The sequence below is a fragment of the Zootoca vivipara genome, chromosome 10 (assembly GCF_963506605.1).
Source record: "Zootoca vivipara chromosome 10, rZooViv1.1, whole genome shotgun sequence".
Lineage (NCBI taxonomy): Eukaryota > Metazoa > Chordata > Lepidosauria > Squamata > Lacertidae > Zootoca > Zootoca vivipara.
In genome coordinates, this window is record NC_083285.1 from 51,882,801 (window position 1) to 51,904,762 (window position 21,962).

Genomic DNA, 21,962 nt, shown 5'->3' on the forward strand with positions numbered 1-21,962 from the left:
AATTGTTAACTTTTCCCTCTTCTGGCAATAAAATGGAACACTGTCAACTTCAGGCAATCTGTATTCTAGACTCTTTCAGTCAGCCTTCTGATTCGGAACAATTCGGAGGGTGTCTTATCCAATTTTCTAAAGATCATGCAGAGCATTTAGGATCCATAATAATATACTTTTTAAAAAAACTCAGCTGAAACCCCCAAAGCTTTATTTCTCAAAATGCAGCTGCTGAGAACAAGTAGAGAATTTGGACTGGGGCTGTAGTACAACATGGAGGGTGAAAGGGAGATGAACCCTAAAGGAATCTAGGAGCAGGGAGAGGGAAAGAGTTTTGGCCACTGTGAGAACAGGATGCTGGGCTATAGATGGGCCTTTGCCCTAGTCCAGTAGGGTCTTATTATATTATTATGGGGGTGCTGCTGTCCCAACTTCTGCCCCTGATTGATTTCCTCTGCAAACTTAAAGTCCTCCCCAAGCTGCTATTAGCTGCGACAGGGAAAACCCGCAGGCAAAATGTTTTCTCCTTGCAACTGCAAGTTTTCTTCTTGGTGGAGAGAAAACTATTTGTGAATGATAGTGTTTGTGTGTGATTTGGATCAGGGCCATGGCACAGGGAGGGGACATGAGTGAAATTATTTGTTTGTACTTATTTATTACATTTGTACCTCAACGTACCTGCTGGGAAATCAAGGCAGCGTACGTGTTTCTCTCAACCTTTTATCCCCATTAATACTCCTGTGATGTAGGTTAGGCTGAGAATGGGTGATCCTGGTTTTCGGGTTCTGATCTTTAAATTCATAGTATAAACCACACACCAGCAGAAATAAAATGGCACAGACTAGAAAACGGTTGAGATATGCGTTCGGAGAATCCCAAGTAGTGTGTCTCCCCTGCCCCGTAGCCTATGATATCATTTCCTTTCCTGTAATATTTGATGTTTAGGTGGGCTGGATCCTCTCCATCCTGGATGAGCTGCAGCTGAACCCCCAGCCTCCTGTTGCTGTACTTCCGCTTGGCACTGGGAATGACCTGGCACGCACCCTCAACTGGGGAGGGGTAAGCGGATTGCATGTTATGCCTCAAAATATTTTATCAGACATTCTCCGGCTGCTGTTTGAAAGGTGTGAGATCTAGTTGAAGCAGGAGAAGGAGAAGAGGTTTCTGAATATTCCCTTTAGGAGGTGGCAGGCCTCTCCATCATTGAACCCGGTAGGCATTTCCTTGGTGGATACAAAGTACACATTTCTTTGCTTGGGTACCACTTTCAAGAGATGTGTGAAGCATGAAAGAGAAAGGGCTGCTTGATTTCCCCTTTCCCTTGCTATTTCCTCACATATAATGAATTTTTCTATGTTGTTTTCACTAATATCACCACCATCATCATTAAAGAGGTTTTTATATGCATGTTTTAAATGCAATTTCCCCTAAAATGCACATGCTCGCACACACTCTTTTTTTGTGTGCAGAACTGCATTGTAGCATTGCGAATAGAAGGCATTTCAAAGGATAGCTGCATTTTGGTTAAGTTATTGTTTTAAGATGTGCAAATTAGCCAAGTCTGCAATAAAATGCAAACTGAAGTGAATTTCTCACCCCTACCTCTATGGACAGAAGACACTCCCCACTAACTGATTTTTATTTCCAAACCTTTAAGGGAAAACAACTTAGGTGTTATGTGTTATCAGACAAATAGCTGGAAGGAAAAGGGTTAAACAGCTCCCCCCACCTACCTCATATCTGCCCCCAATCACAGTACTTCCAGTCTGTTTTTCATTACAAAAAAGCAAAAACAAACAGCAACACTAAATAACTAATCTCGTTTGAGCCTGAGAACTTGCCCTACTATTACTCGGTTTTATTTCATTCTTAATGCATAAATCTCCTTTTGGTCTAATGTTTGGGAATTTCTGGGAGTATTACCCCCCCCCCATAATAATTCTAGCAACCTCTCTCACTCTCTCTTGAAAAGTGGTTGGAATAATGGAATTCACATACAAGCTTTTAATAATATTGACGATCCCATATTCTGATCAAGTCTCTGCAATACTGTACATAATTTACTGAGTACAAATGCCAATTGTTGACACCAGGCTATGAATATCTCCTATTTTCAGGGATACACAGATGAGCCTGTTGCAAAAATTCTCTGCCATGTAGAAGATGGGACCATTGTCCAACTGGACCGGTGGAACCTCCAGGTGGAGAGAAATCCTGATTTGCCCCAAGATGAACTAGAAGATGGAGCACGGAAGGTTAGTATGAGATCTTCCTCTACCGGAACAAACCGAAGGAAGAAAATCAGGGTTCATGGAGGATGACAAGGGAATGCTGCCCAGGAATGCTAAGAATTTACAGTAGTTTTCTGGCTTAAATAATTGCATTTATTTACATGGTTGTTTACTGTTTCTAGAAAGGCAGAACTAGAGTAAGCCAATAATCACGAAATAAACCCTATCTGTTAGCAGCATTAGGTCATTTAAAAGAAGTAAAATCAAAAGAACTAAACTTACGAGTCCAGTGGACAGGGACCCACTGGTTCCTTGGCTGATGATGGCAACAGGCCCTATTCAGGCATCTTTCCTGAGCAAGCCTGTGAGCTGTTGCAAGCGAAACGGTATTCATTACTGCCTCTGCAGCTTGGCTAATGAGCGTCCCTAATTAGCAACAGTCCAGTAGCAACTTCAATGGTGCTTTGGACCAGGCAGACCTTCTAAGCCAGTCTTGTAAACTTGATGTGAGCTGCTGTTGCTACATGCTTCACCTGTAGCAGGAGGCATTTCCAGAGAAGAAATCTGAATTGCTTGAGAAAAAGGTCCTACAGGCTGAAGGCGACCTTTTTGTGCTCCTTTTACAAAGTCCTCCTTTGTCTCCTTCCACTTCATATGGGGGACGGTCCCTGAGTGGTAGAGCATGTGCAGAAGAACCCAGGTTCATTTCCTGGCCTCTCAGTTATTATTATTTTTTAATGCTGTAGCTGGGAAAATAATACTTCTTGAAGAGCTGCTGGCAGTCGGATCATAAAATATTGGGTTACAAAGAACAAGGCAGCTTGCTATGAGTATTTGGAGCCATCATGCCTAGTCATTCTTGCCCAAGGTGTCCTAACATTTGCCATTGCATATTCTTAATCTTTCTTTTCACACACAGCGTTTCCCTTGTTCCCCTTGTCTTATTATTGCAGCTTCCCCTCAGTGTTTTCAATAATTACTTCAGCCTGGGATTTGATGCTCACGTGACACTGGAATTCCATGAATCTCGAGGTGAGAGAACAAAAACAATATCTCCTCTTCCTGAGCAGCAGGGTGGAAAATGAATAGGTTGTGAATGCCTTCCTTCAACAGGTGCTTTACCTTATATAGCAGGCAGAGCTGCAACAGGTGTGGCTTCTTCCATTGCAGTACAGTGTGGGATGAGCTTGAGGTGGAGACTGTTCTTATTCCTCAGAACACAACAGAGGAGTTAAAGCAGGGATGCTGTAGGCCTTTCGATATTCTTGGATCTCAACTCCCATAATCCTTGACCATTGGCCATATTGGACTTGGAGGGTGACATATTGGACTTGGAGGGTGATAGGTGCCCAAGCCCTGAGTTAAAGGAAAACAGGAGATGATTTAGGTTTCTCTTTAAGAGCTGAAGCTTTCTGCAGACAAGCTGCTTATCAATCAGCTGGTTTTTGTGTGTGCAGGAATTACATGATGCATGCAATGTTTTTGAACATTCATTTGGATCTGTTTGTGGGAAGGCTAAATGTCTTCCCATAAATCTCCCATTTCCCTACAATTTTAGCGCATAAGCGTCACTTTCCTACCTGCAAAACAACCTGTCTTTTAAAGCAAGAAGTGGATTTGTTGTGCCATATTGCTTCAATCCACTTTAATAGTCTAAACCTAAATCTGGCATGCATTTGAAACCCTCCTACAAAGTCTGGAGGTGATCTAAGAGTATACCTCTAAGACAGAGGCGTAGGAAGGGGTGTGTGGCCTGCCCTGAGTGCCATCACTGGGTGTGTGTGTGACAAAATCCCCCCTGGGCAGGGATCGCCACGCCAATCTCCCTCCTGGGTGGGGATTGCCGCAGATTGATTTGGTAATCTCCCCCCCTGGGCAGGGATCACTTCAGATCGCTTTGTCAATCTTCCCCCTGGGCAGGGATCGCTGCAGATCGCCATTCCGCTCTCCCCTCTGGGTGGGGATCGCCTTGCCAATTGCCCCCATGGGTGGGGATCACTGCCTCGCCCCGTGGGCGGCCTGCAACGCCCCGTGGGCGGCCCGCACCCAGGTGCACAGCATGTGCACTGCTCTGGGTGCCCGAGTGGCTAGCTATGCCGCTGCTCTAAGCTACTTATTAATGAGAAAAATCTCAGAGGAGACCTAGCGCCACCCCTTCCTAGGTTTCCACCCAAAAGGATTGCCAACTCCTTTCTGGCAGGGCTCATGTAGTTGGGGGTTTGGGCTGCTTTTAACTCTTCAAGGTAACTTTATATTATTTTATGCAATGAGTCACGTCGACACTGGGCTTTTCTCCTCTCTCGTGTGGTTTAGCTATTATTGTCTATCACATCAATGCTTTGTTTTAAAGTTGTTATTATTTTAACATATTGCACACAGCATAAAGGTTTTCTGTTATGAGGTGAGCAATACAGCCAATCAATAAATGTACCCTTACCAGCTACACAGAAGGTAGATGTTCCGCAGATGAATCTTTTTCCTTGCATGGTGATTATTTACTGTTGCTGCTCAAAGTTTCACCTGATAAATTTCTGCCTGCCGTGCAACGTTGAAGAAATAGGGGCCCCACCCATAACCAATTGGAAATCCTACCGATCTTCTTTTGTAAAAAGGATTGCAGTGGTATCTCTGGTTGCGAACGCTTCAGGTTACGAACTCCGCTAACCTGGAAGTAGCTGCTCCTGGTTGCCAACTGTCACAGTGGCTGGAGCGGACTACTTCAGAGTAACAACTCTACCCAGCTCTGCATTTTATTCTTTTATTGGTGCTGCGTATTTACAGTGCTGAAGTCATTGCTATTTACACGGAGCGATGTGTTCAGTCGGGTTCAGAACCTCCGAATGGCTTTTGGCGCGTCTTTCTCCAACACAAAAGCTTTGGCAGACCCATCCTCTTTCCTCTCCTCTTTCTGCGTAATTCCGGAGTTGGGGGGATGGGTCTCCCCCCCTTATTTGCCCCTTCCTGTCCCACCTGGGACCCTGGCTCCGCTACCTTGCCTGAGCCTCGGACACAACTTCCTGCTTCCCCACTGGAATCGGAACTCCCTCTGCTTTCCCCTGTGCTCGGGGATGGGCTTGAACTCAGGAGGGGAGGGACTTCGCGATATCCTCTGTCCCTCACATCCACCCCCCTCCCAAGCTCCCCTTCTCCCCTCCCCAGGTCTCCCCCCTGTGTCGGTGACGACTGGAAGCCTAAGAACTCAGTACTTTCCGAGCCCGTTGGTGTGAACACCTCCCCCCAGTCCTTCTCGCCCCCCCTTCCGCCTGGGAGGACTGGAATCCCAAAAAGTCCGTGGCGTCAGAGCTGGTGGGGGTAAAAATGTGCTGCCAGTCAGCTCCTTCCTCTGACTGAGTGGATCTCGGCGACGCCCATACTTCTTCCTCTGGTTCCTCAAACTCCGCTTCCCATCTCCATGGTGAACTGCTCTCCCGTACTCCTTCCCCCTCCCCCTCCCCCTCCCTTTCCATGTGCCAGGGCTTGGGTCTGTGGGGAAAGAGGGCGTGAAATTCTTCCACCAAGAATTCCTCCTGTATCTGAGTGGCTGGGACCCATTCATTCTGTGACGGTGGAGCATCCTCCCATGCCATGAGATACTCCAGGCCCCCCACCCCTCTCCGTGAATCAAGGATGGCCGTGGCCTCATTGAGTTGCTCCCTGCCTTCCCTCTCCCCCCCTCCCTCGGGGGTTTGTTCGCTGTCTCGGAGCCTGCTACTTTCCCTGTACGGCGACAGCAGCGATCTATGAAACACTGGATGCACCCTCATGTCCTCTGGTAGTGCCAATCTGAAGGCTACCGGGTTGACCTGTTGCGTGACCGTGAAGGGGCCCAGCCGTCTGGGCTCCAGTTTTTTGCACCTCCCTCTGGTGGGCAGGCCCTCCGAGGACAACCAGACCTTGTCCCCCACCCTGATGACCTCCCCTTGTCGCCTGTGGCGATCTGCCCCCTTCTTGTACGCCTCCTTGGCCCTCTCCAAGTGTTCTCTGAGCTGCTGGTGCACTGTCTCCAGTTCCTCCGCCCAATCCTCTGCCAGTGGGCCCTCCTCCTCCTCCTCCCCCTCCCTTTCCGGGAAAGATCTGAGGTCGCGCCCGTAGTTGGCCTTAAAGGGCGACACCCCTGTGGAGACGTGCACTGCATTATTGTAGGCAAATTCCGCCAGTGGCAGGCGATCCACCCAGTCTGTTTGTCTCTGGCTGATGTAGCATCTCAGGTACTGCTGCAGAATGGCGTTGACCCTCTCCGCCTGTCCGTTGGTCTGCGGGTGTCTAGCCGTTGATAAGCTGACCTCCACCTGCAGGAGGTTCATGAGCCGCCTCCAGAATCTGGAAACAAATTGGCGGCCACGATCCGAAATAATCCTTAAAGGTAAGCCATGCAGTCTGAATACGTGGTCAACAAACAGTTTGGCTGTCTCTTCTGCAGATACCGCTCTGGCACACGGTATAAAGTGGCACATTTTGGACATAAGGTCCACCACCACCAACACTGCTGTCTTGCCCCTGGACGCAGGCAGGTCTGTGATGAAGTCCATGGACACCACTTCCCACGGCCTGTGTGGCGTGGTTAAGGGCTCCAGCAATCCTGCTGGCGCTGCTCTGACTACCTTTGCCCGCTGGCAGGTGTCACAGCCCCGTACATAGTCTCTAACATCTTCCCGCACCCCTGGCCACCAGAAGTGTCTCATGACTAGGTGAGTGGTTTTGTCCCTCCCAAAGTGACCCGCCGTTGGGTTATCGTGCATCTGCTTGAGGACCGCACGTCTAAGCTGGGTGGTGGGCAGGTACAGTGCACCCTTGTAGAAAAGCAGCCCCCTGCGTTCTGCAAAGTCTTTTGCCTGCTCCCTCCCCCCTCTCAGTTCTCTGAAGATGCGGGTGGCAAACTCATCAGCTGCCGCCAGTGCTGTGAGTTCTGCCTCGCTCACCACTGCTGCTCCGCAGGACCATGCTGATGGGGGGAAAATGTGCCTGGGCGCTGGTGGCAACTCCTGCTCCATGTACTCTGGTTTGCGGGAGAGGGCATCCGCCCTGACATTCTGCTCCCCCGGGATGTAGTGGATGGAGAAGTTGAAGTTCGAGAAGAACTCTGCCCACCGTATCTGTCGCTGGTTGAGCACCCTGGCCGTTCTCCAGAACTCCAGGTTCTTGTGGTCTGTGCACACCTGGATGGGTTGCTTGGCGCCCACCAGGAAGTGTCGCCAGTGCTGGAAAGCAGCGTGGATCGCAAGAAGTTCCCTATCAAACACCGTGTAGTTGCGTTCAGGCTGTGTCAGCTTCCTGGAGAAGAAGGCACAAGGTCTCCACTCTCTGTTGGCGTCCAGTTGCAACAGGATCGCTCCCAACGCCCGGTCTGAAGCATCTGTCTCCACGCGTAGGGGCGCATCCTGCACCACGTGGAACAGGTTCTGGTCGGACGCGAACACCCTCTTGAGGCTTTCGAACGCTGCTTGCGCCTCTGGCGTCCACCTGAACTTCTGCTTGCCTCTCAGGCAGTCCGTGATGGGAGCCGTAACCCGCGAGAAGTTCTTGATGAATTTTCTGTAGAAGTTGGCGAATCCTAGTAGGCGTTGGGCATCTTTGCGCGTCCTGGGGCTGTGCCAGTCCAGGATGGCCTGCACCTTGTCCTTGTCCATCGCCAGTCCCTTGTCTGACAGCTTGTAGCCCAGGAAGTCCACTTCCCTGGTGTGAAACTTGCACTTCTCCAGCTTCACATACAGGTGGTTCTCCTTCAGGCGTTGCAACACCTCCCTGACATCCTTCACATGTTGCACTGGGTCAGCGGAATAGATAAGGATGTCATCCAGGAAGACCAAGCAGTTCTTGAAGAGAAGGGACCCCAGGACGTGGTGCATGAAGGCCTGGAAGCATGCTGAGCCCCCTTGCAACCCGAAGGGCATCACCAGATATTCAAAAGAGCCCAGAGGCGTGAACATCGTGGTTTTCCACTCATCGCCTTCCCTGATCCTGATCAAGTTGTACGCCCCCCTCAGGTCTAGCTTGGTGAAAATCTTTCCCCTGCGTGCCGCTGTCAGGAGATCGTCCACTCTGGGCATGGGGAAAGCCACTGGCTCTGTCACTGAATTGAGCCGTCTGAAATCCACCACAAGACGGCGCTGTTGCGTGTCTTTCTTGTCCACCCAGAAGACCGGGCTGCCCCCTGCTGCCTTGCTTTCTCTGATGAACCCCCTCTTGAGGTTCTTGTCTATAAACGCACGCAGATCCTCCAGTTCCTGATCTGACATGGAGTACAGCTTGGCTGGGGGTATCGTTGCCCCTGGCACCAGGTTGATCTGGCAGTCGAAATACCTGTGTGGGGGTAGGTGGTCGGACTCCGCTTCGCTGAAGACCTCCTGCAGGTCCCAGTACTGCTTGGGTATCGCCTCACCCCCCTTGACGTGCATGGTGGCCACCGTGGCTATTGGAGGCCCCTCCCCTGGTTGGTGCTGCATGCAATGTTCCAGACAAAAGTCCGACCCAAACGTGATGCATCTCTGGTGCCAACTTATGGAGGGGTCGTGGCGCGCCAGCCAGCTCATTCCCAAAACGATGGGGGGGTCTGAGATGGTTGTGACGTTGAAAGCCAGTGTCTCTGAGTGCCTTCCCACCGTCATTCTCATGGGGGGGGGTTTGATGAGTGATGGCCCCTCCCAGCAACTCTCTGCCGTCAATGGTGGCTACGTGCAGGGGAAAATCCAGTTGCAGAAGCTGGATCTGGTGCTCTTCTGCAAAGTTTCTCGAGAAGAAGTTGGCTGAGGCACCACTGTCAATTAAGGCGAGGACCGTCAGGGGATAGCCATTTGGGAGCGTTAGTGTGACTTCTAGAACCACTCCTGCTCTGGGAGGGGTGGGCTGGCTCTGCTCCTCGCTGTGCGGGTGGGCGGGTTGGGGCTGTTGTCTGCTGACTGTGCCTGGCTGCTGCCCCTCGTCTCCTGCAACCAGGCTTTCCCGTTTCCCTGCTGTGGTGCTGCTTCAGTGGGGGAGGGCACAACCGTTCCCGCCTTTCCTTGCCATTCTCTGCGATGTGGGCAGTCTCTGACGCGATGCTGGGGGGAGTTGCAGAGAAAGCAATTCCCGCCCCTTCCCTCCTTGCGTCTTGTCGCCGCTGGGGTTTGAAAAGCCCCCCCCCCCGCGCGCTATCAATTTGCATGGGTTCCTGGTCTTGGCCAGCCCCTGGCATGGCGTGAGGTGGCTGTTGGGGGAGTGGCTTCTCCTCCGACCGTGGGAACCAAGCCCGCTTTGCGCGCGTTGCTTGCTTGTCGTTCCACCGGGATTCCTGTCTCACCCCCACTGCTAGAGCTGCTTTGCTCAGCTGATCCATATTACTGGGCTTTGGACCTCTTGAGAGCTCATCTTTCACCTCCTCATTCAAACCTAGGTAGAACGCCGCTTCCATCGGAGGCGAGTGCAGTTCCCACCCCAGTCTGTGCACTAGCATGGTGAATCTCGCCCAATATTCGCGAACTGTCATTGTTCTTTGCCTCAAATTATGCAGTTCCTCTTTGGTCTGGTCCATATGACTATCGGATGCATACATGGTTTTCAAAGCCTCTAGAAATAGTTTGACATTCTTCATGCACGGATTTTTTGTCGCTATTAACGGTCTTAGCCACTCCCTGGCTGCCCCTGTAAGGTGTTCCACAATAAAGGCTACCCTGTGCTCATCATCCGGGAAGTCATCATGGTGCAGCTCAAGAGCATACACTATCTCAGTCTCAAAGCCATGATATTCCCTCGGGTCTCCATTGAACTTACTTACTAGGGTCCCCGCTCTCCTTCCTGGCAGCACTTGGAGTTGGGGGGCCCCTCCCGCCTTGTTTTTCTCGGCGTCCAGCTTGTTTTGGAGCTCTACCGCCACCGCCCTTAATTGCAGTTCTTTGTCCTGAAGTGCTCTCACCTGTTCCGCAAGTTGTAGCCGTTCCTCCTTGACCTTCTCGGTTTCTTCTTTAGCTGCGTCTAATTCCCCCTGTGCCTGCAGCGCCAGTTGCTGCAGGTCCTGTTGGGCTTTCTCCGCGATCTGCCGCCATTTCTCCGCCTCTGACACACTCATCCCGGCAACTCCAAAGTAGCCCCAAAAAGATTCGGAGGTTGCTGTCACAGTGGCTGGAGCGGACTACTTCAGAGTAACGACTCTACCCAGCTCTGCATTTTATTCTTTTATTGGTGCTGCGTATTTACAGTGCTGAAGTCATTGCTATTTACACGGAGCGATGTGTTCAGTCGGGTTCAGAACCTCCGAATGGCTTTTGGCGCGTCTTTCTCCAACACAAAAGCTTTGGCAGACCCATCCTCTTTCCTCTCCTCTTTCTGCGTAATTCCGGAGTTGGGGGGATGGGTCTCCCCCCCTTATTTGCCCCTTCCTGTCCCACCTGGGACCCTGGCTCCGCTACCTTGCCTGAGCCTCGGACACAACTTCCTGCTTCCCCACTGGAATCGGAACTCCCTCTGCTTTCCCCTGTGCTCGGGGATGGGCTTGAACTCAGGAGGGGAGGGACTTCGCGATATCCTCTGTCCCTCACACCAACTTTGCCCCAGGATGCCACCGGAAAGCGTGGCTGGAGGTGCGCACACAGCGGGAGGCTCCATTAGCAAAAGCGTGCCTCAGGGTAAGAACGGTTTCAGCTTAAGAACGGACCTCTGGAACAAATTAAGTTCGTAACCAGAGGTACCACTGTACTTTTTGCCCAGGAAGTAGGGCAAAAATCTGGGCTGTCCTTGCCTGATTCTTCTGAATATGATGCACTGTGCTATGAAAGGTTGGGGATATATTGTGAAGACACAGGACATGCATGAATACTGTAGAAGCAAGGCTGGCTCTCTAGAAGAATCCCTACTAAAGTGCATGATGCTATTTGTCTTTGTTCATACGAACAAAGTACTCCTATCTGTTTTGAAACATTGCCCTTAATACTCACGTAGTTCCATACAGCTCAACCCAGCCAAGCACTAATGGACAGTCATTATGACAGATGTCTGTATGCTAGGAAATCACATTGATGATACCCAAGTTGTTGTTCAGTTGCCTTGTTTGGCATGCGGCTGATTTAACTACAGCCATACTTGTCCTCGTTTTCATGCTATCACAAAGCCATGCAAAAATGCCCCCCCCCTTTAAAAAAGGACATTCTAATGCCAGGCTAAATAAAGATCTGAATGCCTGACGGAAAGAGCGAATGCATATTTTATCGTGTTTAAGATGACTGCGAGCAGTAAGCATAATAATGAAGGGCCATGGAAGGGCAAAGGAATGAAGTGATGACAGCTGCGCGCTCATTTCCGTATGCACATGTGCTGGCGTGCATGCCAAATGTGCCTGGGACTATATAGTAGGGATGTGGTCCTGAGCTACTTTCTCACTTAGCAGAAGCATTACTTAATGATGAAGTCATATTGCGCTATAAAGAATGAATGGATATTATTCCAGAGATGCCAGTTTGTGTGTGTGTGTGTGTGTGTGTGTGTGTGTGTGTGTGTGTGTGTGTGTGTCACACATGCACACAACACTTTTAGAGGAGAGTGATTCTGCTTTGGGAAAAGCAAGCCTGCAGCTGAGTAATTTGGCCAGAAAGATTTTTTTCCTGTTAATACAGAGTTTCCCACCTCTTCAAATGTATAATAAAAATGAATTTTGATACATAAGGTTGGTGAGGGGGACCCTCTAGTAGTTTGCTTTAGTGTCCTTATTGTTTGTGGACTTCCTTTTGGTGTCTCTCTGTGTTTCAGTCAGATGCTGTTTTCTGATAAGTAAGGAGGGTTGTTTATTTGATTGAAGGCTTATCCTCTTGGTCCCCCTCCCTGGGGGAAACTGCTCCTTAGCGTTCAATCAGAGCAAATGGCAATTTGGTTTTCTCCAGATTGATGTTTGCTCCAATTTAGCACTAAAGAGCAGGTTTTCCCTGGGAAAGGAATGGGGCAAGGGTAAACCCACTCAGACTCACGCCTCAAAAGTGTGCGTCTGAGCAGAAAACCGCTCAGACTTGTGCTTTCTTGGAACTGGAGAAGTGGACTTGTGGGCGAGCCCTGAGTGTACTTACCGTATGTGCCGCTTTTCAACAATGATCTGCAGATTTGAGGGTGGTTCACAACATAAAGATACAACATTAAAACACAAAATATAATATAAAAGCACAAGGCGTTGTTATAAGAAAAAACTGCTCCTTTTCCCTTATAGGGTACCCAAGAGCCCGTATAGAGTTCTTATGTAGGTTCTCAATTGGTAGCAGAGGCCAACCAGAGAATATTGAGAAGCAAAGCAGGTAGTAAGCCTGATCTTTATTAAACTGTTGCAACAGGGCTTTGCTTCTCAATATTCTCTGGTTGGCCCCTGTTATTTTCTCCTACTGATGGAGAATCTACCTAAGGACTCTATACGGGCTCTTGGGTACAGAGGAGCAGTTTTTCTTATATATGTATCAATGCTATTTTCTCATTTTTCTTAGAAGCAAAAGGGTAGGTCTTCCATTAATAATGGAATTACACTTCATTTATTAATCCAAATTAACACTTCTCAGTTGTGCGCAAGGCCATCTCACATCACCATTCAGCACACAATGGTTTCTAGAAAGAAAGAAAGAAAAAAGATGTGCAATTTGCCCCCTTTTCCATAACAGACTGATATACAGTTCATCAGTTCCTTTTGACTCCCTTATCTAGGGAACACAGAAAACAAAGAATTCATCCTTTTCGCCCCTCCTCTTTAGTTAGCAGCCAGCAATGGCTAGAAACTCAGCTGTTTGCCTGCCAGAAGGAAAATAAGGAACTGAACCATCAAGGGCAACGTACTGTTTAATTGACTTAGTAAAGACTCCTTGCATTCTGCTGTTTTCTTCTTGTTTATCACAGAAGCAAATCCTGAAAAATTCAACAGCCGCTTTCGAAATAAAATGTTTTATGCTGGGGTGAGTTGAAATGTGTTTTCCTGAATCCAAATTCTTCTTCTTCTTCTTCTTCTTCTTCTTCTTCTTCTTCTTCTTCTTCTTCTTCTTCTTCTTCTTCTTCCGTGGGGGTAAACAGTTTATTCTTGTTTTATTGCTTTAATTATCAAGGATCATCACCACTATTTTTGGGGACATCAACCAACTGGCACAGATAGCACATCTTCAGGCTCAATCTTGAGCCCCTCTGAAGTCACCTGACATCCTAATGAAATTGGGTAATTGACAGTTTCCCATCCCTGTGCCTTCAATAGTTCACTGGTTATCCTTTTGGAGTATTTTGGGCTCCTATTCCATGGCGCTGTCCGATTCAATGGAACTTTGACAATTACAAATGTCAAATTAACTGAGAGCAACTTCAGCAGTTATCTGTGCCCTGAAACTCAGCCTTTTTCTGTGGGGCAACTTCACTTAACAAGGCCTTGTTTTCACTCCAGATCTTTGAAGCAACAAAAATGAAACTCAGATGAAATTATTAAATCACACTTCTTTTCCCTGTCTACTTTTTTGTATAATTTAGGCAGCTTTTTCAGACTTCCTTCAGAGAAGCTCTAGAGATTTATCCAAGCATGTGAAAGTTGTGGTGAGTATAAAAAGGGGAACTATGCTTTTTAATGACGTGCTGTAGAATTGGTTGGTTGGTAAAATGAGATGAGAAAAGTTTCATCTTGATTGTAAAGTTGCATGCTTTTCGTGAAGACAAGTGGAAATTATTTTCACTTACACTTAGTGAATCTTAGGAATCTGGGCTGGTACCTAGATTAGTTGTTCTAGAGTTGCCAGTTTTAACACAGAACAAGACTTCCATGCCTTTAACTGAAACAAAAAAAGGAAGGAAGGAAAGTGGGCACAATAAATTGATTTCAGCAAGTGTGCTTTCTGGCTTACACCAACCTTCCCTCCTTCCATGTTTATTTTCCACTAGATGTAATGGCACTTGGATCAAACCACATTAACATCTGGAGTACTTGCTTTTGCCAGGGGAGCATAGCAAAAATAAATACAGTATGGGCTTGCCCCCTTTGTTTCATCTGGGCTTCTTGTGTGATGTGACCTTACTTTATTTCATTCTTTCTTTCATTTAAGTCCAAGATCTCATTGAAATAAATCCACAGGTGTTTATTTTATAATAAACCTTCCTACATACTTGTGTACTCTCTCTCACTCTCTTTGGCAGTGTGATGGCACAGACCTGACCCCAAAGATCCAGGAGCTGAAATTCCAATGTATAGTGTTTTTAAACATACCCAGGTAAGGACTTGTCCTGGGAGGACTTGCGACAGGGTGAGGGAACCCTAGGAGGGGAAACCATTTTTGAAAAAAATAGACAATTATCCCATAGATCTAGGATTAGATCTCTAGCAATTACCTGGAAGGGCAGTTGTTATAGTTCTATCCCCCCCTCTCCCCCTCTCAATCTCTCTCACACTGAATTGGAAGACCTAATTGCGTGCCGAGGTACCAAGACTTCCCACCAACAACTCACACTTCACACCTATTTTAAGTTTAAGGTTTTTGGCATTAATTTGGCCACAACTTTATTTAAATACAACTAATGTGAGTGGTTGCTTAGGCATTGGTTCCCCAGCTATCTGTCCCCTGCCTGGGACAGATCTGACTCCCCTAGCGTACTGGGGAAGTCAGGATGGGTAAGCACCCTCTGAGAGAGGCTGGGGCAGGGCCACCAAGCCCTTGACCTCTCCCCCAGATGCTCCCCGAGGCTCATGCGCGGTCCTAGCCCCTACCAGTGGTACAGACAAACATGTGGAGCTCCAGGATTCCTTTAACGGAATACCCCTAAAGGCAGCAGCAATTTTGAGGGGCAGGCCCAGCCAAAATCCGTACCCCTCCACCATCCAATTTGAACCAATGCCTAACCGCAGCCTTACAAGTTGTGACAGTTTGCTATGTAGTAGGCAAAAACCACAAGGCACCAGCCAATCAGCCAAGTGGCAAAATTCCTACTAGGCCCCCGCATCAAAATGGACAACCCCACAACAGGCACAGTAACGTCATACGCAAACAAACCCCTAAATATAGGGAGGGAGGGCGGGAGATCCGTTGCAAGCACCAAAAGTGAAACTGTAAGCAGCTTGCTCAGTATATATAGGCTGTGGCTGTCAATCAAATAAGTTGCAACGTAACATTTTACCCAGCAACAATACCCCAGTGGCCATCCAAACTGACCCACCCAACAAACCAGGGAATGTCTTGTTAACCCTTCCGCAACCCATGCTCTCCTTAAGGGGAGAACCTGCTTTGAAATAAACCAATGGAAAGGAGGGAACAGCTTCCCCTTGTCCTCTTTCCTCAGCTGGAAGCCCTTACTCACTTTTTGAGAAATTGTTGTACTTTGGTGATGTGAAGAGTTGAAACCAAAGAGGTGGTGGGGAGGACATATGGAGCATTAAAAATAAAAATGAGTTTCCTCTTTTCCTTACTCTCTCAGACCTTATTCAAACAGCTAACTGTGGGATAAGTCCGAGGGTGCAACTAGCCCCTGCCCTCTAAATGGAGAATTGACCACCCTGTTCTGCATGATGCAACTCTGGTATAAAGCAGAAGTGTTCCTTCTGAAGCCTTATCCTATCTGAAATATATTTGTAGAAGACCTATGCTTGGTTTTGTTGCTAAAAGCCAAGTGGGCCAGATGTTCAGTGTTTGCTCAAATCCCACGTATCCTCAACCTCTTTCTAACCTCTCACATTCATGCTTGTGGGCTTTTCATGGGCATCTGGTTGGAAGCTGAACTAAAGAGGCTTTTTACTTTGAACCAGCTGAGCTCTCCTTAATGTTTTTCTGTTCAGGTATTGTGCTGGCACAATGCCCTGGGGGAATCCAGGAGATCACAGAGAATTTGAACCACAGCGGCATGACGATGGTTACATTGAGGTCATTGGGTTCACCATGGCTTCCTTGGTGAGTCTTTTTCATAGATTGCCTCCTGCAAGCAAACTGTCTATAAGTCAGCCAGACTCACAGAGAATAAACCAAATAGCAGGTTTCCAACTATAACTGAGTATGTAGAGTGAATCTTCCTCACTCCTAGGTTTGCCATTTGAGGGAACAGTGAAGGGTGGGTGACCACCCCTTCCTTCTACACCTGAAAAAATGACTTTGTTGCTATCGTAATATCTGGTGCCGTGATTATTGCCTCCTCCCATTTTTATTCCTTGTTTCTCTCCATGTCTTGCCCTTCCTTCCTTCCTGATTATTATTTCTGCAAGGATAGGGGGACTAGAAGAGCAAGGAACAATCAGTTCTCCAGGGCATCAACCTTTCCCTACCTATTGCTACCTGTCTCCCACCCACATACCTTTATTGCTCCCAAGTGCCTTTTAAACAGCACAGCAAGTCAAACTCTGAAGCTTGCAAATGTTGCTGGTGTGTGACTCTAAGGGTTAAACTTCATGTGGCATTAAACATTGCTTTTATCCGTTTTGATTGGAATTGGTGACCACAAGGAGCTCCAATCAGGACCCTTGGTAGGTAGGCACAGGGAGTTTAACCCTTTCCACGCACCACCATGGTCCCAAAGAAAATTGCCCTCCCTCAAGCTGCTATTTGCACTCAGAGAGAAGTTCCTATTGGCACATGTTTAATGTCTTGAGGAAAGGCAGAAGCAAAAAAGCCCAGAGCAGACAGCTCATAAATATCCACCATCCACCCTAAAAGAACCATTTGGGACTTTAAAAAGACCTGTGTTCACCGAGGAAAAGCAGAATCTAGTAAGCCTGGGACAGGGATCGAGTACCATCACCCTCATAATATTTTACCTTAGTATATGTATTTTTGTGCACATTCCGTGGCTGGAGAACTGCACTGCACAATTTGGAGAACTGCAAATTTCAAAGCATGGCTGGGTTTCAGTTTGCACATTTGTTTCCACAAATGTGAATAAGGTAGATTGGCCTTTAAATGCAAACCGAATCAAATATCTCAAAGTCAGTAGGTATTGAGTCACCTGCTGAAAGCAATCCTTGAGTTCACATGGTCTTCCAAATAACACAGTGCATTTTAGCCAGATTTGATGACTTGAACTGATTCCTCCCCTCTTTTTCTTTTTCTTTTCTTTTTCTGTTGCTAAGGCTGCTCTTCAAGTGGGAGGCCACGGAGAAAGGTTGCACCAGTGTCGGGAAGTGACGCTGCTGACGTACAAGTCCATCCCCATGCAAGTGGACGGGGAGCCTTGCCGGCTGGCTCCCTCGCTCATCCGAATCGCCCTGAGGAATCAGGCCAATATGGTGCAGAAAAGCAAAAGGAGGACTTCGATGCCTATGCTCAACGAGTGAGTTAGCTGCATGTGCATCTTGGGAACAGGGAAATGGCAAAGTTGAGCCAAGTCAGTGATGGATCAAAGACATGGCCAAACTATGCCAAACAACATCCTGGCATTCTCCACCTGTCCAAATGATATTGCTTACCTCCTCCTTTCACCACATACTCCACCTTTGTTTGTGCTTATACTCCACCTTTGTTTGTGCTTAGCATGCAAAGACAGCTATACAGCCAGAGAAGGAGGAACCCTTTTCTTACCTTGCAATATATAATAGCAACCCTTCCCTCCCCTGCAATTCAGTACTGGCTGCCACTACTTTAAATGTCAGAATAACTCAGGACAATACCATCACCCTAGCCCTCCAGTCACTTGTTCGTGGAACATTTACTGTATTCTGGTGAGTTTTAATGAAACAGCACACTTTTTTTCATAGCATCCTTTCCTGATAATTTCACCCTCGCAGAGCCTTCACTCTGTAGCATTGCTAGCCTGAAGTTAATCCAACCCTCAGCACAAGACTCTCAATCTAAGTTGAAATGAACAACCCACCCCTCCAACATTTTCCTTTTCTTAAAAAAAAAAAAATCCTTCACCGAATATTATCTGGATCTATGTTGCCCAGGCATTTGGTGACATTTCCCTAATACAGGAAAACTCACTGGGTTTTGAAATGTTTTCCCTACAACATCTTCCCTCCCCTTACCAAATGGCTTAGAGCTTTCCCCTTGTGTTCCTTGTGGGAATGAAGTCTATTTTTCATCCAAAGAGCTATTACTCCCACAGTTCCAACACCACAAGCTTTTAAATTGGTAGTACAAATTGGTAGTACAAAGCATTTATGTATTGTATTAGAGGATTCAAGGTAGTTCACATCACCTGATAATGTGTAGAACACAACTTCTAGGACAAATCAATATCATTCCTATATTGCAGAGGAGAAACTTTGGATTTGTCCTCCTGTATTGTTATGAGGAGGGTCAGGATACTTGTAAAAATGTGACAGCACACACACTCCAAAAAAGGCCCACGTAGCCCCCCACTTTTTGTAAAAAAGTGGATTGTATGTTACTTATCAAACATTATACAATTCTTTTCTTTTTTATGATTACTAGACCTGAATGTGCTGTTCCATCCGTGAACAAACAGGCCCTTCTATAATTTTCAGAAGCTTAGTGCCTGTGTACAAGATTAGGTTTGCTCCTGAAGACGATCAGAACCAATGACAGTCAGATCCCACCTTTAAACACACACACACACACACACACACACACACACACACACGCCCAATATCAGAACTGTTGTCACCAGATATGGAATCCTAGTAGTTGAATGCCCTTGTTTAACAGAGCCTCTTCACACCATCCCTGTTTTGCCCCTGAAACACAGATGAGCTCTTCAACAATATTGGCAGCTATTCATTTCTCTCCCCCTCTCTGCTTGTTTTCAGTGAAGGGAACTGATTTAAATTATGGGCTAGGAAATAAGAATCTGTCTCAAGATGATAATTGTGTGTGGTCTTTTTGGCTCCTTCTGAAAATATCATTACCGAATGGGTTGTGACTGGATTTGATTTTCATTTATTTTATTTATGTGGGTTTTTAACACATTCAGTGCCCCAAAATACTATGTTGTCTGCACAGCTTTACTTCCTGCAAGAAGTGACCAAATAAGTATTGGAGAAAAGACCCGGTGCTTCAGTTCATGCACTGCAACAGAGCTGGGGAACCTCCAGGTCCTTCTTCCTGGCCATTGGGACTCTTCCCAGGCCACATCAGCCCATTGTTGCACCCCCCTTAAATGTTCTTGCCTGACTGGAATGTGTCCTTGAACTCTGATATTGACCTTTGCTTGCCTGGATTGGAAGGCAGAGAGAGGCACAAGAGTGTGTGTAGAAACTAGCCTACCATTGAAGGCTAACATCTACATTTGTTTTGCCTCTGGCCCTTGGAAGGCTGTGACCTTCAGACTGAAGAAGATTCCTTGCCCCTGTGCGTGGGAACGTTGAGACCTATATTCTCTGCCTTCTCTCTTCCGTGTCAATTCATCTCCAGAAAACAACCCAGCAAAAAGAAGAGAGGTTATGTGTGAGAAAGAGATGAGATCAGGCATCAGCTAAGGGACCTAGGCAAAGAGTCTCCTGAGGTCCAAGAGGAGACTCCAATTTCCACCAGCTCTCTTTCTCTCTGCAGTCACTTTGCTTCCGGAGATGCTCACTTCTGTACACTCTTGCAGCCATGTCCTTCCTAGAGTGTTGGATGCTGGACTGCAGATGGTCCTATTGCCTTACCATTTCCTCCTTACTTTTGGCCTACTTTGCAGAGGACGTCCATCTGTCTGAAGGACTGTCAGTCCTCTGATTGAAGGAGTCCTCTGTGTGAAGAGCTGTCCTTTCTAAGTCTGAGAAAGAACCCTAAGAAGGGAGAGTAACCAGGGGCCTTGGAGGGGGCCAACCATAGGTAGCACCTAGACAGCAGGCTGAGCATCCCTGGTCACAACCTTCCCCACTATGTTAAGATGCAGTGTGTTTCTATTTTAATTACGGCAATTATTTTCTGAATGTGCATCTAGATCAGGCATCCCCAAACTTTGGCCCTCCGGATGTTTTGGACTACAATTCCCATCATCCCTGTTAGCTAGGCATCATGGGAGTTGTAGGCCAAAACATCTGGAGGGCCGCAGTTTGGGGATGCCTGATCTCGATGTATAAATTAGTATATACAAATCCTTTGCAAATTGTCCCTTTACGCCCTCTTTTTGGTTTTTTGGTGATGTGTAAGTGGCCACTCTAGGTAGCAGATACTTCATGCCCCTCACATGTCCTCCCCATTCACATATATAACATGAGAGGCAGAGTAGAAAGGGGGGGGGGAGTGACCCTGAATTTACCTCTCTTCAGCCTATTGTGTCAGACACTTTCTCCTTTACAGGCTTGCTTCCTGTGTGAAAGTTGTTATAAGAAAAAAACTGCTCCTTTTCCCTTATGGGGTATTCCAGAGCCCACATAGAGTCCTTAAGTGGGTTCCCTATTGGTAGGAAAAATAACAGAAGCCAACCAGAGCAAATTGAAAAGCAAAGTGGATAGTTGTTGTTGTTTAGTCGTTTAGTTGTGTCCGACTCTTCGTGACCCCATGGACCAGAGCACGCCAGGCATTCCTGTCTTCCACTGCCTCCTGCAGTTTGGTCAAACTCATGTTAGTAGCTTCGAGAACACTGTCCAACCATCTCGTCCTCTGTCGTTCCCCTCTCCTTCTGCCCTCAATCTTTCCCAAGATCAGGGTCTTTTCCAGGGAGTCTTCTCTTCTCATGAAGTGGCCAAAGTATTGGAGCCTCAGCTTCAGAATCTGTCCTTCCAGTGAGCACTCAGGGCTGATTTCTTTAAGAATGGATAGGTTTGATCTTCTTGCAGTCCATGGGACTCCCAAGAGTCTCCTCCAGCACCAAAGTGGCTAGTAAGCCTGATATTTATTCAAGGAACTGTTGCAACAGGGTCCCCACTCACCACACGTAGGAGGGAGGAGAACCCTGAACAATGGTGCGCAAACAAGAGTTTTGAAATTGCCCACCCTGTAGCCCAAGACCGCCCCCCTAAATCATCATACATACATCACAGAAGGAAGCGGTCTACAGCAGAAGAGGCGGTCTACAGCAGAAATCCTGTTTGCCAGGATACCTGATAATGGTCACTGATTGCATTACCTGGGCAGCCTGGGCACTCTTTTGTGATGGTTAATACTTTAGTTCCTGAATCCAGGTCACAGGCTCACCCTGTTCATACACAAATACACCCTAAAGACAGGATTTGAAAGTAAAAAGACAATGGGAAGGCTTTCCCCATTTGCCAACCTTACTGCAGAGGAATATTTGAGGTCATTGGGAGAGTCAGAATGGCTCCAGGATTGCTCTCCCATACTATTTCAGACACATGGTTCATATAAAAAAATTCCTTCAGTAGCACCTTAAAGACCAACTAAGTTTATATTTTGGTATGAGCTTTCGTGTGCATCTGAAGAAGTGTGCATGCACACGAAAGCTCATACCAAAATATAAACTTAGTTGGTCTTTAAGGTGCTACTGAAGGAATTTTTTTATTTTGCTTCGACTCAGACCAACACGGCTACCTACCTGTAACTAGAACAATGGTTCATATATTTAGATATGTGTGCATTTATGAATATTTATTCTGTATTTCAGACCTTAAAATTCTTATAACAAAGTCAAGGAAAGGCCTCACAAATGACTGTGCCAAGGGAAGGGAGGCTAAGTGCTCCTCTCTCACATACTTCTGTGGTTTACGATGTTAATTAAAGGGTCCATAACATACTTCTCTTCCTCCTGCTCCTCCTAATAATAATAAACCTAATATAAAATGAGAACAGAATGCAAACTTCAGAAGATAGAGCGGAAACAGAAGAAAGTGGGGAGGGCTAACTGAAAAGGCAGTGAAACAAAAAAAGTCTTCACAGCCCATCTAAGTGCCACTTGGGCCTACTTAAGAGCTGAGTAGACTTTGGGTGGCAGTGGGACACACAACAATGG

The 21,962-nt window shown here is 47.1% G+C and overlaps 1 protein-coding gene across 1 annotated transcript in view; it reads left to right on the forward strand.

The window, feature by feature from the left end:
• DGKI (diacylglycerol kinase iota) overlaps window positions 1-21,962 on the forward strand; it is a 246,116-nt gene that overhangs the window by 133,333 nt on the left and 90,821 nt on the right. Inside the window, exons 13-20 of the mRNA XM_060279941.1 lie at window positions 937-1,050; window positions 2,109-2,246; window positions 3,176-3,254; window positions 13,056-13,111; window positions 13,668-13,730; window positions 14,325-14,398; window positions 15,955-16,066; window positions 17,236-17,435. Coding sequence (XP_060135924.1) covers window positions 937-1,050; window positions 2,109-2,246; window positions 3,176-3,254; window positions 13,056-13,111; window positions 13,668-13,730; window positions 14,325-14,398; window positions 15,955-16,066; window positions 17,236-17,435 — 836 coding nt within the window. The remainder of the gene's footprint in view (window positions 1-936; window positions 1,051-2,108; window positions 2,247-3,175; window positions 3,255-13,055; window positions 13,112-13,667; window positions 13,731-14,324; window positions 14,399-15,954; window positions 16,067-17,235; window positions 17,436-21,962) is intronic.